General features: G+C 47.8%; 1 protein-coding gene across 2 annotated transcripts in view; it reads left to right on the plus strand.

The window, feature by feature from the left end:
* SPECC1 (sperm antigen with calponin homology and coiled-coil domains 1) overlaps positions 1-18,806 on the plus strand; it is a 183,475-nt gene extending 164,669 nt beyond the window's left edge. For both annotated transcript variants that reach the window (XM_060133596.1, XM_060133595.1), the window contains 3 exons: positions 6,195-6,254; positions 14,323-14,408; positions 18,739-18,806. In XM_060133596.1, the coding sequence (XP_059989579.1) occupies positions 6,195-6,254; positions 14,323-14,408; positions 18,739-18,760 (168 nt within the window). In that variant the 3' untranslated portion in view covers positions 18,761-18,806. The remainder of the gene's footprint in view (positions 1-6,194; positions 6,255-14,322; positions 14,409-18,738) is intronic.
* Positions 18,807-19,188: the final 382 nt, after the last annotated feature.

The raw sequence follows: 19,188 nt of genomic DNA on the forward strand, positions 1-19,188 counted from the left end.
ATGGTCCGTTTTGAATCATGTTACATCTGAGATGTCTGTGAAGTATGCAGGTAGCAATGTCAGAGGCAACTGGATAGCAAACCCAGGGTTCAGAGGGCAGGTCAGAGCTGGAAATAGAGATTTGGGGCCCCAGGAAATGGACCAGCTGTGTCTAATTGAGCTTAAATGATGGAAATGTGATACATCCATGCTGTCCCGTGCGGCAGCCACTCGCCACATGGGCTGCTGATGGGAAGTGTCTCGTGTGACTGGAAACCTGAATTTTTAATTTTAATTACTTTTAATTAAATAGCCACATGTCATGAGTGACATGAACCTGAACTGAACAGGGCAGGTATAGGTGGTATTAAAGCCGTGAGCATGGCGGTCACCTGGGCCCCAGGCACTAAGGAAAGGCCCTCCCATGTAGCTCCTCTGCTCTCAGCATCTCACTTCTGACACCTCTGTGAACAGCTGTGGGGGGCCCACACCAGGTGATTCTGCACCCCCTGCTGTGTGTCCTGCAGTTTAACTCAGTTCTGACACTGTCCACTTGCAGACGGCGTCAGGTCCCACAGGTTAAGGGCTCAGTCCTCCACAACTGCCCACCCCCTTCAGACACCTGTCACAAGTCCAGGTTGTCACCTGTGTTTCCAGCCGACCGGCTGTAGATCAGAGGTTCCCAGGACCCCCTCCTCGGGTTCAGTTAATTTGCTAGAGCAGCTCAGAGAACTCAGGAAAACAGCTGACTTACGAGGTTACTGGTTTGTTACAAAGGATATTAAAGGGTACGGATGAGCAGCCAGATGAGGAGATGCGTAGAGCGAGGTCCGGGAGGGTCCCGAGCACAGGAGCCTCTGTGCCCTGGAATTTGGGGCGTGCCACCCTCCCACACATCGATGCGTTCACCCGCCCAGAAGCTTTCTGAACCCCGTCCTTTGGGTTTTTGCGGTGGCTTCATTATTAGAGGCATGATTGATTAAATCATTGTCCTTTGGTGATTGATTCAACCTCCAGCCCCTCTCCCGCCCCTGCAGGTCAGGGCGTGGGACAGAAGGTTCCAACCCTCTAATCCCGTGGTTGGTTCCCCTGGCAACCAGCCCCATCCTTCAGTCATCCAGGGGTTTAAAAAAAATTGCCTCGTTAACATAAACGCTGGTGGTGTTGGAAGGGGTTTGTTATGAGTAACAAAAGACACCTGTTTCGGGCTTCCCTCATGGCACAGTGGTTAAGAATCCGCCTGCCAATGCAGGGGACACAGGTTTGAGCCCTGGTCCGGGAAGATCCCACCTGCCACAGAGCAACTAAGCCCGTGCTCCACAACTACTGAGCCTGTGCTCTAGAGCCCACGAGCCACAACCGCTGAGCCCGTGAGCCACAGCTACTGAAGCCCGCGCGCCTAGAGCCCGTGCTCCGCAACAAGAGAAGCCACCGCAATGAGAAGCCCGCGCACCACAACGAAGAGTAGCCCCCGCGCACCGCTACTAGAGAAAGGCCGCATGCAGCAACGAAGACCCAAGGCAGCCAAAAAACAAAAGACACCTGTTTCACCTTTATTGCTCTGAAGCTGTTTCTGGAACCGAGGACAGAAACCACATATTGTAACAAAAGATGCCCCCGTGGCTCCTACGTAGAAAATTACAAAGGTTTCAGGAGCTCTGTGCCAGGAACCAGGACGGAGCCAAGGTGCATTTCTTATTATAAATCACAGCTTCACAGAGGCACAGGGAGAAGACCAAGGAACAAGCTTTGAGGACTCCACACCTGTCAGGACAGAGGAGGGTGTCGCCACGGAAGGACCAGAAGGTACCGCCACGGAGGAGACCAGCGGGGGCACGTGGAGTGCCGGGGTCCACGCAGCCCGGGCATTGCTGACAAAAAAAGTAATCAGCTGATCTAACGAAGAGATAGAAAATTTTCTTGGAGCCAAGTTGAGGATTATAACCCGGGAACAGCTTCTGAGAAAGTTCCAAGAACTGTTCCATCCTTTAGAGGTCAAAGCACAGTTACATAGGATTTTGAGACAGAGGGCTGTGCATTAAATGGTTAACATGATCCAGGTCTGCTGCGGGTCATGGGTCATGATGGCCCCTGGCAAGACTAAGAAGGAAGGTTGTCTTCTAGGGAGTGTCTCACTGGTGCTAGGAGAATGGTGCTCCTTGTGGTTGAGCAGGCATTCCTGCCAATGGGGAGGTCTGTTCTCAGAAACAGTGTGTCAACACAGGCAGATCAAATCATTACAGTTTGAAACTGAGCATGTGTGTGAGACTCAGCCTGGGAGTATCTTGCTGGTGGAGAGAGAGGGATTCAGGCAGGGAAGCCTTCCTAGAAGGGGCCTGTTCGAAGTTGGGCTTCAAAGGGGACGAGCTAATTTGAACGAAAAGTATGCTTTGACGTCATCAGGACGCGTGGAGTCCAGCCCTCACCCGGAGCCTGAATCTGGGGAGCTCTCAGTGCTGGGTGCTTCTCGGGTTTTTTGCTGAGCAACATACACCCGAAAGGGCACCAAGAGAGGCCGGTAATGTTTGTAAAAACCCATTAAAATCAGAATTTAAAAACTGTATGATCTAGCTCTCGACAGCCCAGAACGTTCACAAGTCATGAGCTGTTCCTCCTTCCTCAGTGGAAGTGTGACATCGGTACTAGGTAGGGAATTTCTGATAACATTAACAAGGATGTCTCCTGAAACGGTAAAGAGATTCACAAACACGGGATGTGAGTTACAGTCAGTGGAAGGTTTGGTGTTTTTTCAGTAATAAGCCTATTCCTCTGTCCTCCTGTGAAACTCCCGCTGAGGTCCTTAGATTCAGGTGATAGGATGGACCGTCTTTATGTTGGTGTCTGAAACGAAGTACTGATGTGAGGGGGAAATTCTGGGCTGGGGCTCCTCAGTCCCGTCAGTTTCAGGCGAGATCCCCACTGCAGGGCCAGCTGGCAGCAGAGTCCCCATGGCTGGGGGCTTCCACTGTCCAGGGGCTGGAAGGTCCTGGCCGGGCACACTCTCTGCGTCTGTCTCCCCTCTGGCCTCCCCACAGTGGCCGTGACGGTGTTCTAATGAGAGAGTTAGGATCGAGATGCTTCATCACTAATGTCCTGCTGCCACCAAAACCAATAAAAGTCATTTTCATGCACCGGAAACCACCTCTCCCTGTGATGGTCCATGTCATACCATATGCAATTTCAGAGTGTTTTCCGACAAGTTTTCGACTATTTCTTCTTTGTTCAATTTCTGCTTAGAAAACACTAGCAGCTTCATTAGAATCAGGATAAAGGGTCTTGGGGGCGGGGGGGGGGGGAATTCTGTATAAAACCTGAGGTTTAGAAATGCTTTTTCCTTAGACCTTACTGGTAATCAAAGAATACAAATTAAAACAAAATATTATTCTTAGCCTGTCACATTTGGCAGAGACTTTTGAAAATCGTAACATTCTGTGCAAGTAAAGGTGGGAGAAAAGGGGCCCTTAAACGCTGTTGCTGGAACTGAAAACTGTGTTAACATTTACAAAGCTGTTGGGCATTGCATACCAAAAACCGTAAAAGAATGTTTGTCTCTTAATGTCTGGAGTAATGGGAGCCTAAAAACCATTGGCTTACAGACTCCTAAAGTTTCCGCTCAGTCCATCCCCATTAATTACCTTTAATATGGAGGAAGGGGGCCGGCGGCTTGGGCAAGACGACCACAGGTCAACGGCTTTCCAAGGCCCCGACCACAGAGCAAAAGAAAAGTTTTTTGCCGTGTTGTAGTGTTTCCCGTGACCTGGTACCTAGTACAGAGAGTTTGCCTCAGTATCCAGCGGACCCCTTAATCTTCAGGCACCAGATGTGCCGGAAAGGACGGAAAGGGGAAGTGGGGAGATGTATAAAATTCTGTAGAAAATCTAAATGCATAAAATTACAAAATTCTGCTGAGCAACAGAAAACGTGAATACATAGGGAAACATTCGTCTCTCAATTAGACTTACGTTACCAATTTCATTAAAGTTTCATATAATCTGAATGACTTCAAATGAATTACGGGAGGAGGTGTGACCAAATGATTCTTAAGTTCATCCAGGTGAAGAAGCATCAGAGAACAGCCAGAAAGGGTCTCAAAACAGGAACAACAAACGAGGGCTAAGTGACGTGGAGCCTCTAAAGTTCTAGGGGAAATTATTTTCAACCTCGAGTTCTGTATCCAGCCAGATTATTAACCAAGTGAGATGGCAGAAAAGAGAACATTTCGTATATGAATGCATCCAGAAAATGTATCTCTCCCACAGCCTTTCTTTAAGAGGGAAACTAAGAATGTGCTCTAGTAGAATGTGGTTCTCAGGGGAATTCCCTAGCGGTCCAGTGGTTAGGACTCTGAGCTTTCACTGCGGAGGGTGTGGGTTCAATCCCTGCTCGGAGAACTAATATCCCGCAAGCTGCAGGGCGCAGCCATAGATAGATAGATAGATAGATAGATAGATAAAAAAAATTTTAAAAAAGAACAGGGGTTTTATCCAAAAACTGACATGAGGTTTGTGGACAAAAAGTGTCACCTGCCATATCAGTAAACAAAGGACGTTGAGGCCATCAAGCCCTGAGCCACTGCCCCCGCCCCGACCATGTAACCTGCGAGGATCCAGGATGGAGGAAAAAAGCAGGATACGGGCCCTAGATAGTTAAGGTGCATTTCAGAGAAACGATTTCAGTGAGCCCAGACTCTTGCATCTTCCCATGCATAGAAAAGTGCTAAACTCACTAGCTTGAAAAGTTTGTTTTGTTCTTTAATTAGCAGAAATCTTTTGATATTCAACTACCTGGTTTGTTTTTGCAAAATTCCTATGTATTCTGGCTTCTCCCTGACCTATTCGGAACAATGCCTTCAGAGCTATCTGAGAGCCTGTCTCCCAGGCTTAAGTCCTCAGTACGTCCACCAAATAAAACATAATTCTCCACTTTTAGTTTGTGCTTTTTTTTTTTTTTTTTTTGGTCAGTCGACAGGTTCTGGAGGACTCCAGGGCTGAAGGGTTTCATAGGATAATGATACGATTAAGAGCTTGGGGGTCTAATAAAGGGGGGCAATGAGAGAACAGAACATATTAGAACAGAAAGTCACTTTGGTACAAAGAGAATATCATGGATTGTAAGCCATAGTCAGAAAGATAAGAAACCAGAAGATGAGAGGAGGCACCGTTCTTCTCCCAGCAAGAAAAATCCCAACAAGCAGAACTGAAAACAAACGGACTTGAGGACAGTCAAGGTCCAGGTCTGCAGCACACTGAAACGTGGTGTGGATTTGAGCCATTGGTCGAGTTACAAAGAAAAAAATCATTTGGAAGAAATGTTTTGAGGGGCACAGCATCACGACTGTGGAACTGGGGAGAGGAATCTGATCGCAGCTGCTGTGTAAACACCGCTTACTGTGTTCAGCCTTCAGAGTCGTTCTGTTAAGAGGGTGCTGAACACTTAAGTGTGGTTGAAGAAAAGGAAGCAAATTCTATCAGCTTTTAACAGTTTAAAACTTGACAAGGTGGATGAAAGGCAAGGGGACGTCTTCCAAAGTGGAGTTGGGAACTGCTGTCTGCAATTGATGGGACGAGAAATGGAGGTTTCAGGAAAATGGTCCAAGTCACAGACATAACTAACACAGGCACAAACGTGAGCTATGTGAGTATAATGCAGGGAGGAGAGAGGCACCTAAGTCCTCATTTATCTTGGGAAGAAGTTAGAAGGCAATGCCTCTGTTTCGGAAGTCAAGCAATGGTGGTGTGAGCAGTTACAGAGATATGGAGGAGATCACCAGAATTAAAGAGAGAAACAAAAAGGTCTTCTCCCGAGGACCAGGATTGAGAGAAGCAACAGTTTTTCATATGACTGTGTTTAACGATGTGCACATATTCCTTTGATAATTTTTTTGGTATAACACCATGATTAAACAACTTGATACCCCACGTAATGTGTATGTCATAAATCTTGACAAAGCAAAAAAATACATAAATAACCGAATTAACAAAAATGTATCTTTGATGGTCAGGAATCAATCAATAATGTCATTTTTAGTGACAACGGTAACCTGTTAATCCTTTTTTCCCCGTAAACTAAGATCATCGGTTGCATACTTGACTTCAAAACTTAAGTGTTTTATAAACAGTAGGTAATCTTTATAGGAATGTCAGTTGGTGCTTTTTCCTAGCAAAAACTATATATTTTTAGTTGATAATTTCATTGTCTTTGTCTTTTTAACCTAGAAAAGAAATCTCTTGTTGGCATTTGAAGCAGCTGAAAGTGTAGGCATCAAACCCAGCCTGGTAAGTATCCTCCTTCGTGTCCTTGTGATACTTTGTTCTAATCATATGAGGAAGAACTTTATACCATCTACTAAATAATTTTTACACAACAGTGAAATCCATCTGCTGAAGATATGTTACTCATGATTCCTAATGAAAATTATCCAGTTGGTCTGACCACATGTGATTTAGAGTGTTTTCAGTGAAGATTTCACTGTGGATAAATTTCAGTTCTAGACTGAATTATCATTAAAACCCTCTTGTTCAAGGCACCTAGAAATCTGAATAAAATGTAATTTTAAAAATATTAGGGCTTCCCTGGTGGCGCAGTGGTTGAGAGTCCACCTGCCGATGCAGGGGACACAGGTTCGTGCCCCAGTCCAGGAAGATCCCACATGCTGCGAAGCGGCTGGGCCCGTGAGCCATGGCCACTGAGCCTGCACGTCCGGAGCCTGTGCTCTGCAACGGGAGAGGCCACAACAGTGAGAGGCCCGGGTACCGCAAAAAAAAAAAAAAAAAAAAAAAAAATCAATACATAGCTGATCTCTGAAGAAAGACGGGGAAATAACCAGATGCTGGAAATTAAAAGAGGTGTGAAGACCAGAGCCCTGAGGCATGTGCTGGGACTCTGGCCACCCCCAGGGTTGGGGCTGGGGTGGTGGAGGGAGCTCGTAATGAGCGGGCATCTGATGGGTATAGGCTGTGGTTCTTGCCCATGCAGGGGCAAGAGACAAGGCCCTGAGCTCCTGTAAACAGTGCATTAGTCCTGAGACCCCTGCACAAAACCAAGGCTCACAAATGCTACTCTTAGTGACGGGGAAATAAAAATCTCCACCTTCCAGTCCAGGGAGGTGATAAGGAAGCTTGGTCTCCTCCTGGGATTTTTTGGTGGCCAGAAAAGGAAAATCTCCTGTAAGGAAAGAAAACTGGGCCAGATGAGGTTTGGAGTCCAAATTTATAATATCTACTGCAAGCATTCCCCGGTTTATACTGTCTCTGCTGTAGGAGGCTCCTGGGCCCGTAGCACAGAGGCTGCTGAAAATACACTCACAATCCAGAATTACAAAACGCTCAAGAAAATGATCTACTTGACAACAAGGACCTACTGTATAGCACAGGGAACTCTACTCAAGATTCTGTGATAACCTATGTGAGAAGAGAATCTGAAAAATAATGACTATATGTATATGTGTAACTGAATCACTTTGCTGTACACCTGAAAGTAACACAACACTGTAAATCAGCTGTGCTCCAATAAAATTTTAAAAAAGAAAAGAAATCGATCTACTTGAGCTAGTCAGCAGGCACCACCACCAAGAGGATCATCTACCAGAACCTGAGATAATAAAACAGGAAGAAAGAGACCTCAAAAGACTGTGTTTAAACATATTAAAATCATAAGGAAAGACACAGTACTATAAAGAAAAAAGACTTGGAGAAGAATCAAGTAAAACTTGTAGAAATTAAAATTTGGAATTAAAAATACCAGTTACCAGTTGGGCTGAAAACTGATTGGATACAGCAGAAGAGAGAACTACTGAACTGGAAACTAGATCTAAGGAAATTACCCAGAACATAAACCAGGAACATTTAAAAATGGAAAATGTAGTAGAGGGGTTTTATTAGTTAATAGGTTTTTCAACTTCAAGAAATGGAAAACCCAACTAACAGTTGCTTCAACCATAAAGATATATATGTGTGTGTGTATATATATATGTATATATATGTGTATGTATGTGTGTGTGTGTATATGTATATATATATATATATATATATATATATTTTTTTTTTTTAGTTTCAGGAATGGTTCACTGCTCAATGTTATAATCAAGGACCCCAGAATGTCTCTTCTCTTCACTCCACCATCTTTAATCTGTTGGTTCTTTGCCCTCAAACTTGTTTCTCTGTGGTTGAACATGACTACCAAGCTCCAGACATCACTCCTGTCTGCAGGGCAGGAAGGAGGGAGAAGGGAGAGGAGCAAGTGCCTAACATCTTCCCCCTTTGATAAGGAAACCAAAAGCCTTCCCAGTGTCCCTCCAGCTCATTGGTAGTACTCTGTTATGGGGCCACACCAGCTGCAAGGGAGTTTGAGAAAGTAAGCATATAACATTTCTCATTCTCTAAATTTAGCGGGAAGCCTTTCAAGGGAGAGAGAGGTTGGGAACATCTGATAGTGTCTGTCACAGAGCTTAAGAGGCATGGAAGATAAAGTCAGACCGTGTCTAAGTCCCACGTCCAGTGGGAATTCCAGAAGAAGAGGAAAGAAAAAGTGAAGAGAGATAATATTTGAAGAAGTGGTGCCTGAAATTTTTCCAGAATGATGAGAAAGACCACAGATTCTTAATGAATCTCAAACAGGATGAATAATACAAAATATCCATCCAGACACATCATAACATAACTGCAAAAAAAACAAAGACGTATAATCTACAGATTATTTCTACGAACCAATAATAATAATTTAAAAAAACCTAGTAGAAAATTATCAAAGTCTGGAACAAACAACTCACAAATGGCCAGTAAACATTTAAAAAGATGTTCAATCTTACTAGCGATTAGGAAAATCTCAGTTGAAGTAACAGTGAGACATACTTGTGTAACCTCAGAGGATGAAATGACAAAGGGAAAGGACAGCTATCAGGAATTTTAGTACTGTGACAGTGTACGCCAAAGTGTTTGAAACAGAATGGGCAATTTTCTAAAAAAAATATGTAAATACGTTCCTTCAAATAGCAAATGTAGGGCTTCCCTGGTGGCGCAGTGGTTGAGAGTCCGCTTGCCGATGCAGGGGACGTGGGTTCGTGCCCCGGTCCGGGAAGATCCCATATGCCGCAGAGTGGCTGGGCCCGTGAGCCATGGCCGCTGAGCCTGCGCGTCCGGAGCCTGTGGTCCGCAACGGGAGAGGCCACAACAGTGAGAGGCCCGCGTACTGCAAAAAAAAAAAAAAAAGTCAATGTAAATATTTCTCCAAAACTTAGAAAGAAGTAGAACTTTAACCAAGTGAAATTCATTGTTTTAAATATAGTCACACACACACGAACAAAAAATTCCCAGTAAGCCCAAATTCCACTGAACCTTTAAGAAACAGGTGTCCCTATTGTGTAAATACAAGTCTAGAGAATCTAAAAAGGAGTGAGGGGACTTAATGTCTGGCCAAGACGGCGTAGCAGAAACCTGATTTATCTTCTGAAACACTAAACAGCTAACAAGTGACCACAGGTAATTTACATAAGGAATCAAAGACACCATGAGAACTTGTTAGAAGATGATATTATACACAGAATACGGTTTTCTTTGTGGTGTTACAGTTAATATTTGCTTTTTAAATTTAACATTTTTTCCTCTTTTTCATCTCACGTACTACTGTAGTGAAAACTGGGGAGCAAATGAGATCATCTTGTTGAACTAACAGTCAGAGCCAGCAGTTTCATTTGTAGAGATGTCTCTGAGGAACTACTGACAAACATCATGATGAATCTCAAAACCATTTAGGAATGTTTGTGAGCAATTTAACCCATTTATGCCATCAAAAAAATAGAAGCTTCCTACATTATTAAATTTGCTTTACAGTATCGTGAGATGGATTGAAAAATAACATATTTAGTTACACATGACATTTTAAAAATACACCCAATCAGAACTGACAGCAGTAATAATCCCAGGTCCTTGGTCAAGTTCTGTTATTAGATTAGTCAGGAAAAAAATTCCCTTATATGTGTATATTCTAGCAAATATAGGTTTCTGGGTTTACCATTGTTAGCAGGGATGAGATTTTTTACAAGTGAAAACCCTACAGTGTTCCCCAAATTTTAGAATGCATTCCTTCCCAGCCACGGTGTAATATAGAAGTTTAACATGCCACATCACAGGTGGAACAACTCCTCACAGGAAGAATAGGAGAGAGAATATGTGTGCTACTGTTGCCACTGCCGTAAAAGCAGCCAGCATGTGTGCCCTTCGTACCTGCTGAGGTGGGCACGCCCGCACTAGGTCATACGGTCTGTGAGGGTGCTGCTTGCTGGGTGAGCCGGTGTGTCCACCAGAACGGTCACTCCTCACACAGCCTAAGGTCCTCAGGTCACCTGGGAAGGGAGGTCATTGCAACTCAGGATTTTACGGGGATATCAGAATGATTCCTTAGGCATAACTGGGCCTGATCTGTAGCATAAACTTTATAGAGGCTACTTAGACAATTAATTCACTTACTATGTGCATGTTTACTCTGTGCCGGGCATTGTCCATGTGTTGGCTCATTGGCCCTCTCAAAAGCCCTGCGACGTAGATGCTCCTTGTGGGTGGGACACTGAGACAGTGCGGTTCCCTGAAAGGGCACATGTCCAGTGAGTAGCAAAGACAAGGGTCAAGGAGCCCAGCTGTCTCCAGAGCCCACGTCTCACCCCTCCGTGACCCTGCCTCTGGGCAGCCATGCCCACCTGGGCTCTGAAAGCACAATTTATTCATAGTCTGTGGAGCACGTGTGTGTGATATTGTAATTTCTCTGATTATAGAGCTTATCTCCATCCCCACCAAGACCCCTGAGGACAAGAAGCCCTATCGTTTTTCTTTTTATCAATTATTTTTATTGTGGTAGAATACGCATAACATGCCCCAAGTGTCTGCCCCCTGACCAGCACCACTCTGCCTTGATCAATAGAGCTTTAGAAATTGTGACATCAAGTCTCCCAGCTTTATTCTTCTCTTCAGAATTGTTTTGGCTATTCCGGTACCTTTGCCTTTGTAAATTTTAGAATCAGTTTGTCGCTATCTACCCCCAAAAACAGCTTGCTGGGATTTTGATTGGGGTTGCATTGTATCTGTAGATCAGATGGGAGGAATCGCCATTTTAACAATACTCCGTCTCCAAGCTATGAACCTAGAACATCTCTCCATTTATTTAGAGCTTCTTGATTTCTTTCATCAGTATGTTGTAATTTTCTGCATGTGGTGTTTTATAGTTTTCTGCATGTAGATTTTTTTGGGTGCCATTTTAAATGGTTGGGTTTTTTTTTTTCTTTTTTTTTCATATGCCGTTGTTCATTGCTGGCATGTAGGAAAGTTGTTGATTTTGTGTCCTGAGACTTGGCTAAACTTGCATATTAGTTCCAAGAGGTTTTTCTGGTAGACTCTTTGGAGTTTTCTGCATAGACAGTCATGTCACCTGCAAATAAAGACAGTTCAGTTCTTTCTAATCTGTATGCCTTTTGTTTCTCTTTCTTGCCTTATGCACTGGCTAGAACTTCCAGTACAGTGCTGACTAGGAGAGGTGAGAGAAGGCATCCTCACCTTGTTCTTTTTTGCTGATCTTAGCGGGGAAGTGCTCAGTTTCTCACTATTAAGTATGATGTCAGCCCTTGGGTTTTGTATATGTTCTTTATTAGGTAAAAGAAGTACCCTTCTATTTCTGGTATTTTGAGAACCTTTATTATGAATAGTTATTGAATTTTGTATAATGCTTTTTCTGCATCTATTGATATGACCATATGGTTTTTCTTATTAGTCTGTTAGTATAAATAACATTGATTGATTTATGGGTGTTGAAGCAGCCTTGCTTTCCGGAGATGAACCCCACTTGATCATGATTCAATTGATAATATTTATTAAGGATTATTGTGTCTATGTTCAAGTGAGAACTTGGTAGTTGTTTTTTGTAATGTCTTTGTCTGGTTTTGGTATTAATATTGGCGCTGGTTTCACAGAATGAGTGAGGAGGTGTTCCCTCCTCTTCTGTTTCCTGGAAGAGATTGTGTAGAATTGGTATTATTTCTTCCTGAACTGTTTGGAAGAATTAACCAGTGAAGCCATCTGGGCCTGGTGTTTTCTTTTTGGGGCAGGTTTTAAGCTACTAAATCAAACAGGTGTCATGCACTAGCAGATTTTTATTGATGCGGCGTACCCACTCTTCTCCTGAAGAGTGCTAAATGATTTCTTCAAAATCATTTCTTCAGATGTCACATTAACCATGGACCAAAATATTTTAAAATTTAATTATTGTTAGGTTCAGGCCTATCGGATACTCTGAGTAAAACAGTGAATATTGATCAGACTTCCGAATCCTCTCTAAGCAGGAAGACGCGTCCTTGCCCCCCTTGGAGGGAGGTTTGCCGTCCCTCCAGCATCTCTGGAAAACACTTTGTTTTCCTTTTCAAATTGTTCTAGGTACATCTGCGTGGAATGTTCCACGCATTTCTTTTCCACCCCTTTCCCGTGACCAATGCTGTGCTGATTTCTTCGCATAACCAGGGAGCAAAATCAGTAAAATATATTCAGATGTTGAAACAGAAGCTAAATGGCTGGTTCCAGGCCTCAGCCAGTTCTGACCCCGCCCAGGAGCAGATGTGCTAAGGTCAGCCTGCTTTTCCACTGCATCTCTGCTTCTGGCTTTACTCCAGGACCTTCCCTAGTGTGCTCCTGTGACCACACAAGAATCCAAGTTCAGCCCCAAAGTGAATTACTAAATTCGTTCAGCACCATGAATTTCAGGATGGCCTGGCCACGCAGTAGACGGAGTGCCGTCCTGCCTGCCGCCACTCCCGGCCTCTGCCTCTGCCTGCTCGTTGCCAACGAAATGAGGGGGAAACAACAATAAAACATGGAATGGTGACCCTTCATTCTGGTAAAACAGCTTTCAATCAGGTCAGGACTTTTGTGGCACGAATCCGACAGAAGGAAGCAGTACCGCACAGAGGAGATGCTCGCTGCAAAGTCTGTGGTGAAGGAGGGACCACGGTCACATGCCGCGCACCGAGAGGACAGCGCACATCCGCTAAAACGACACAGCACAGTTGTGCGGGAAATGGTGTATGAAAAGTGTCAAAGCACGGGGCACACAGTGACGGAGCGTGTGGGACACAGGTGTGCGTTCAGAGGTAGCTTGGAGAGGTGGGAATCCTTTTACAATAATGGAATCGCGGTGACTCTTTTCAAAACTTTTGTTTTATTGAAGTCTAGTTGATTTACAATGTGTGAATTTCTGCTGTACAACAAAGTGATTCCGTTATATACATATGTACATCTTTTTCATATTCTTTTCCATGATGGTTTATCACAGGATATTGAATATGGTTCCGTGTGCTCTACAGTAGGACCTTATATCCATTCTATATATAATAGTTTGCATCTGCTGATCCCAACCCCCTCCTCCTTGGCAACCACAAGTCTGTTCTCTGTCTGTGAGTCCGTTTCTATTTTCTATATAGATTCATTTGTGTCATATTTTAGATGTTGGAGGTAGGAGTTTTTTAATAATTAATTTATTTTTGCTGTGTTGGTTCTTCGTTTACTGTGTGAGGGCTTTCTCTAGTTGTGGCAAACGGGGGCCACTCTTCATCGCAGTGCGCGGGCCTCTCACTATCGCGGCCTCTCTTCTTGTGGAGCACAGGCTCCAGGCGCGCAGGCTCAGTAGTTGTGGCTCACGGGCCTAGTTGCTCCGTGGCATGTGGGATCCTCCCAGACCAGGGCTCGAACCCGTGTCCCCTGCATTAGCAGGCAGATTCTCAACCACTGCACCACCAGGGAAGCCCTGTGTCATATTTTAGGTTCCACATGTAAGTGATGTCATATGGTATTTGTCTTTCTCTGTCTGACTCACTTCACGTAGTATGGTAATCTCTGGCTGCATCCATGTTGCTACCAGTGGCATTATTTCATTCTTTTTTATGGCCGAGTAGTCTTCCATCGTATATATGTACCGCATCTTCTTTGTCCATTCCTCTGTTGATGAACATTTAGGTTGTGTCCATGTCTTGGCTGTTGTGAACAGTGCTGCAGTGAACATTGGGGTGCATGGGTCTTTCCGAATTATGGTTTTGTCCAGACATATGCCCAGGAGTGGGATTGCTGGATCATAGGGCAATTCTTATTTTTAGTTCAAAACTTCTGTTAATGTTCACTGTCATGTTGTTAAAAGATGGGAGAGGCGGGAGGTCAAGTCTAATGTTTCCTAAAAGGGACAGCATCTCTTGAACAAACGGGAAGGAAAAGCTTTTCTTTTCACTAAGCACCTTTAGCACCGGCTGGGTGTTGCCTGTACCTGCCGGCTGCATGGGAAGGCTTTGTGGCCCCCTGTGACCTCTGCCCTCTCGCGCAGGAGCTCAGTGAGATGCTGCACACAGACCGGCCCGACTGGCAGAGCGTCATGCAGTACGTGGCCCAGATCTACAAGTACTTCGAGACGTAAGTCTGGAGGCAGCGCTTGCTGCTCGTCCCTGCTCCGTCCACCGCCCAGCTTGCCCAGGGCCAGCACACACACAAGAAACAGCCAGGTCCACCACGCCCACCTTGAACGCCGACGCACATGGCCCGTAAGTGGGGGGGCCACGCTCTCTTGGGCCCCCCTTCTCCGCGGGAGCCCAGCAGTGTGTTCACTGGAGCTGCCCTGAATCTCACAACAAACAGCACTTCCAAACCCCACCGTCTCTACTACAGATGCTGGCTTCTGCCTCTATAAAAACTCTCCACTTGACACCTCCCAGACCCCTCCAAAAGAAAAATGCCCAACAAAACACAAAAAGAGAAAGTTTGCTCTCAAGCAACCCTGAAACACACGAGCGCCCTGCGTCCTGGGGAAAAGACTTGCGTCCTCAGTAAGGACTTCACCACCTTTAGGTCTCCTGTCCCTTATTTGATTCTTTGGGTGGAAGATCAAACTTGAGATGTAAGGGAGCCCCTGGGTAGTTTGCTAGGTGTCCCTGGGAGGACAGGAGGATGTGTGTCTGGGACGCAGTCACACCAGGACACCGTGCTCAGCGGCGGCGGACGGGAAGCCTCCGTGACTGTCATCTGCTCCGAGTGTCCTGCACGTATTCACGCCCCATCCACACGCACACGTTTGCCCTGCACGGAACCTGACAAAGTCGCTCAGACAGAAGGCACTGGCCTGTGCCGGCCGGGGTCCTCGTGCTTTTGCACAAACAGTTGGAGGACGTGTATTTCTTGGGATGCTGGGCAGACGGCGATGTAAACAGTATTTCAACTCTGGCTGTGGTTTTAGCCCTTCCCCAGGCCGCCTACATTTGCACGGCAAAGGAGGCCCTGGGAGCAGGCAGAGCCGGCTGGGGTACAACTGAAGGAGGCAACTCAGTTTCCCTAGAGCCTGCAGTCACCCTAAGCGGCAGCAGAGCCCTCTCCAGAGCCGCCCTCCGCCTGGGAGGTGCAGGTGCAGGTAATCACCTGGGCAAATAAATGTACATTACGTAGCAAATGAGGTTCACCCCGGCCCAGGGGGATCCCACAGCTGCTTACATCAGCGCCCGTTGACCAGGTCCTTCCCACGGCCCCAGAGCCCAGGGCAGCTGGTGCAGTACTCCCTGCAGGCTGGTAGGAGCCCTTGTTCGTAGCCGGGGCCCCATCGGTCCCTGTCCTGGGGGCGGCTGAGCTCGACCCTCCCTCCCGGCCGCCTTGGAGGAGGCATCCGCGCCCGTCCCTCCACCTCAAGCTGCCGAGGCCGCTGGCTGGGGTCCTTCTGCAGGGGCCTCGTTGATAACACACACTCCTCACCTGCCCCAGCGTGGGGTCAGAGTACTGGGAAGGGGACCAGGGTTGCGTTCTGTATATTTTCAAAGTCCCCGAGAAGCACTGAAAGGAGAGAGTCTGGTGACGGTGGCCGTGACAATTTGTCTTCACGTGGAAGCTGGAGGTACCACCGGACAGGTGTAGCTCTCGCCTTCCTGAGGGGCGGCCCGCTGAAAGATACTCCCGGTGTCTCCTCGTCCCCCGACCCTGCCTTGCTTGCTTCCCCGGGAGTGCGGTTGGGACGTTGCTGGTTGTGTGCAGCCTGGGGTCACCGTGAGGCTCCGTGTGGGAGGGGCCGCTGATGCCTCAGCGCGCCTGGAGGGGCCTGGGCGCTGAGGTGTCCTGTCTTCAGTGTGATCACTGAGGGGGATTCGGAATCAGCACGGAGCCTCTGCGGTGGAGGTGTTGCTGTTTCCCCTCCCCCCATGCTGGAGCTGCTGCCGCCTTTAGGCTAAAAAGAGGAGAGGAGGCCACGTGCAATTTGTTTTTATAACGGAAAGAGGTTGCCTGACTGCTTTTCAGCAAGGGCACCCTTAGGGCACAGGGCACCTGTGTCCTGCCCGCAGGGACAAGGGTGGCGTTGGGGCAGGTCTGGCCCTGCGGGGCTGGGGGTGGCGGCTCAGGCCTGTCAGCACTGCAGGGTCGGGGGGGGGGGGGCAGGGGGCCGCCGCGTAGGTCAGGTTTTAACTGGGGAGCTCGGAGCACAAGGTGAGTGTGGAAAACTTGAGAACACACGGTGGTTACTGTCAGCAAACCGCATCGTCCCCAGTTTTCTGTCCTGAGGTTTTCAGAGGTCACAGTACCCGTGTTACTTCCCGTCTTCCTTCAGCCAGTACTTCGTCACCTAAAATTATTTGGTGGTTCTACAGATCCTTTTTCCAAAAAATGTATTATTTTTATACACAAGATAGATGCAGAATGCAAGACCCCCCCAAGAGTGGAGGAGTTTTGTTTTGTTTTGTATTTTTAAAGACATGAAGAGAAGCCCATGGTTCTTTGCGTTGAGCTGTTTCACAGCCGATGGTGGCACGGGCCCTGCCCACCAGGCGCGGTGTCTGGGCAACCAGGCAAATTCACCCACCTCCCATTCTGTCCCTCCTCACTTCAGAAACAAGACGGCCTTTGGTTTCCCTTCTTCACCCAGCTGTTGTTTTATAGCTTTTGTTGATTCCACCCAGAGGATCCTGAGCGGCTCACACCTGGCGTCACGGTCCCCAGACCCACGGGCTGCTTTCCCAGTCGCCCCCCACGTCCCCGCTGAGGGGACAGGCACCGCGCTGCCTGGGGACAGAGGTCTCTGTCGTCAGATACAAGCCCCTTTGCCAAATCCAGCCCTAGTTCTTCCCAGCCCAGAGCTCGAGGGCCATTTGAGAGGAGCTGACGAGTGACGTGCGGCAAAGGACAGGACCCAGCAACCTTTTTATAGAGGATTTTTAATATCGCGTGTGCCTGGCATCACTGCGGGTTTCACTTCTCCGACCCAGGTTAGAGTTGGGCTAAACCTGTGCTGTCCCGAGTAGCTCACTAACTTCGACTGCATGAGTGGAATGCAGCAGTGTGTTTGTGGCCTCTTTTCTGCCAAGAGCACAGACCGTGCCCAGCGCTGTCAGGACGCAACAGAGGCGTGTGTAACTGTGAACGTGGACGCGTGCGATTTATGGCTCTGTAATATTTCTAATAAATATATTTTGTTTCTGTCTGACTATGAATTTGTCCCAGTGACATTTATTGTTACTATTTTCTCAAAATGCCAGGCTTCCATTCAGTCTGTTTCCAAACTGGCATCTTCGCGTCCCTGTTCCTCACTGGGCCGTGGTCCCCACTGCAACTGCCGGGGGTCACCAGAAAGGACTGGGTCCTGATGCCCCTTGGCCCCCTCCCCTGCACGGCCCCTTGCTGTGACCGCGGTTCCCCGGGGGCCCCGCCCTCCAGGGCCGCACGGGGTGCTGCAGAGCTGCTTGGACGTGCCCACTGAGGGTGGGGGCAGGAGAGGTTATACCGAGATCGCGGAGGCAGAGTGAACACGAACTTTAACGGACCGGGGATGCTGGTGTGTGCTGACACCAGGACGCTGAGCGAGCGATTCGTCAGGTGACGTGTGGCCTTCGGGCACCACTCAGAGGCCATCCTTCATGGTGCCTTTGGGGACCAGCCCTGCCCACAGGAGAGGACAGAGGAGAAGCCTCTCCCCCTCCCCCTCCTCCCACGGAGGCCCCACGCGCTGGCCTTTCCCTCCTGGGGGACTCGGTCTTCCCAGGACAGCACAGCCTGGGATGAGGGTGTGACAGGCCCGGGGCCAGGACGGTGGCCGCCAGCCACTTCCTCTGGGCCGTCAGTTGCCGCGTGATGCTGCACCCAGAAGATACCAGGCTCCCCATGTGATGACCCAAAGCCGTGTCAGCGGCTCAGCCCGCATACGTGCGTGCGCGCCCACACACACGGACGCGTGGACGTTTGGTGGATGGCCAGTGCCTCAGCCGTTGCCAGTCATCCCTCCGTGGCTTGGGGTCCAGCAGGGAGGTTCCTGGTCTGTGGGCCTGGGCCCCTCTCTGGACGAAGCACAGCCCGTGTGTGCTGAGTCTGCTCCCGGTGGGGCTGACCCGCAGCCCGTGCTCCTCGTGGTGTCTCATGACTCAGCCCGAGTGGCTCTGAGCTGCCCGAGGGGTCTGTGGCCGTGGGGTCTTGGCCAGCGGCCAAGCAGCACCACCTTCCTGCCGCAGGGCACTCAGCTTCCCCAGGGCAGAGCCGCGTCTTCATTTGTTCAGAAGATGAGATCGGATGTATGACAGGGCCAGGGATATTTTCAACCAGTCTTGCAGTCCTGTAAGCCAGGGTGTTAGACCTTATCTCCTAGACCAGCTCATGCCCCTCAGGGTCTCAAGACAAGTGTGAAGCTGTGCACTATGACTTTTTTAGGGATCTTTTATTTTGAGGGCCTCAATGTTTTATTTGAAGTCTTAAAAATGTTGAGAATTCTACATTCCCTCCACAGCATAGCAGTGAGTTTCATATAAAGATGGTGACTTTTCCCCTAAGAAAATCTTTGAGTAACATCAGCATGCCAGCAAGGTTCATCACCTCATCCTAAAGCCATGTCCCGTGGTGTCGAGAGCCCACAGGCCTGCCTGCGAGTCCGGGGAGTGAGTCCAGCTTCGGGGTGGCGCGAGTCCAGCTGGAGAAGCACAAAACTGGCCATAAAGGTGAGTCACAAATTGTGTAACTGCAGGCATCTGGGAATAGAAAACCAGGGAGCATGGTGGTCACCAGCCTCCTTGGAGCCCCTTTCTACACGTTTCTGGAAAGGTTCTCCTCTGGAGCTGTTTGCACATGGCAGTGTGAGGAACCAGGCTGGATTCCAAGAACATCTGCTGGCCTTCCCACCCTCCAGGTTGAGTCAGCTGGAACCCACCTGCGTTTCATTGTCTGTGTCCCCAGCCCACGG

This window comes from Lagenorhynchus albirostris, chromosome 20 (genome assembly GCF_949774975.1).
Source record: "Lagenorhynchus albirostris chromosome 20, mLagAlb1.1, whole genome shotgun sequence".
Taxonomy (NCBI): domain Eukaryota; kingdom Metazoa; phylum Chordata; class Mammalia; order Artiodactyla; family Delphinidae; genus Lagenorhynchus; species Lagenorhynchus albirostris.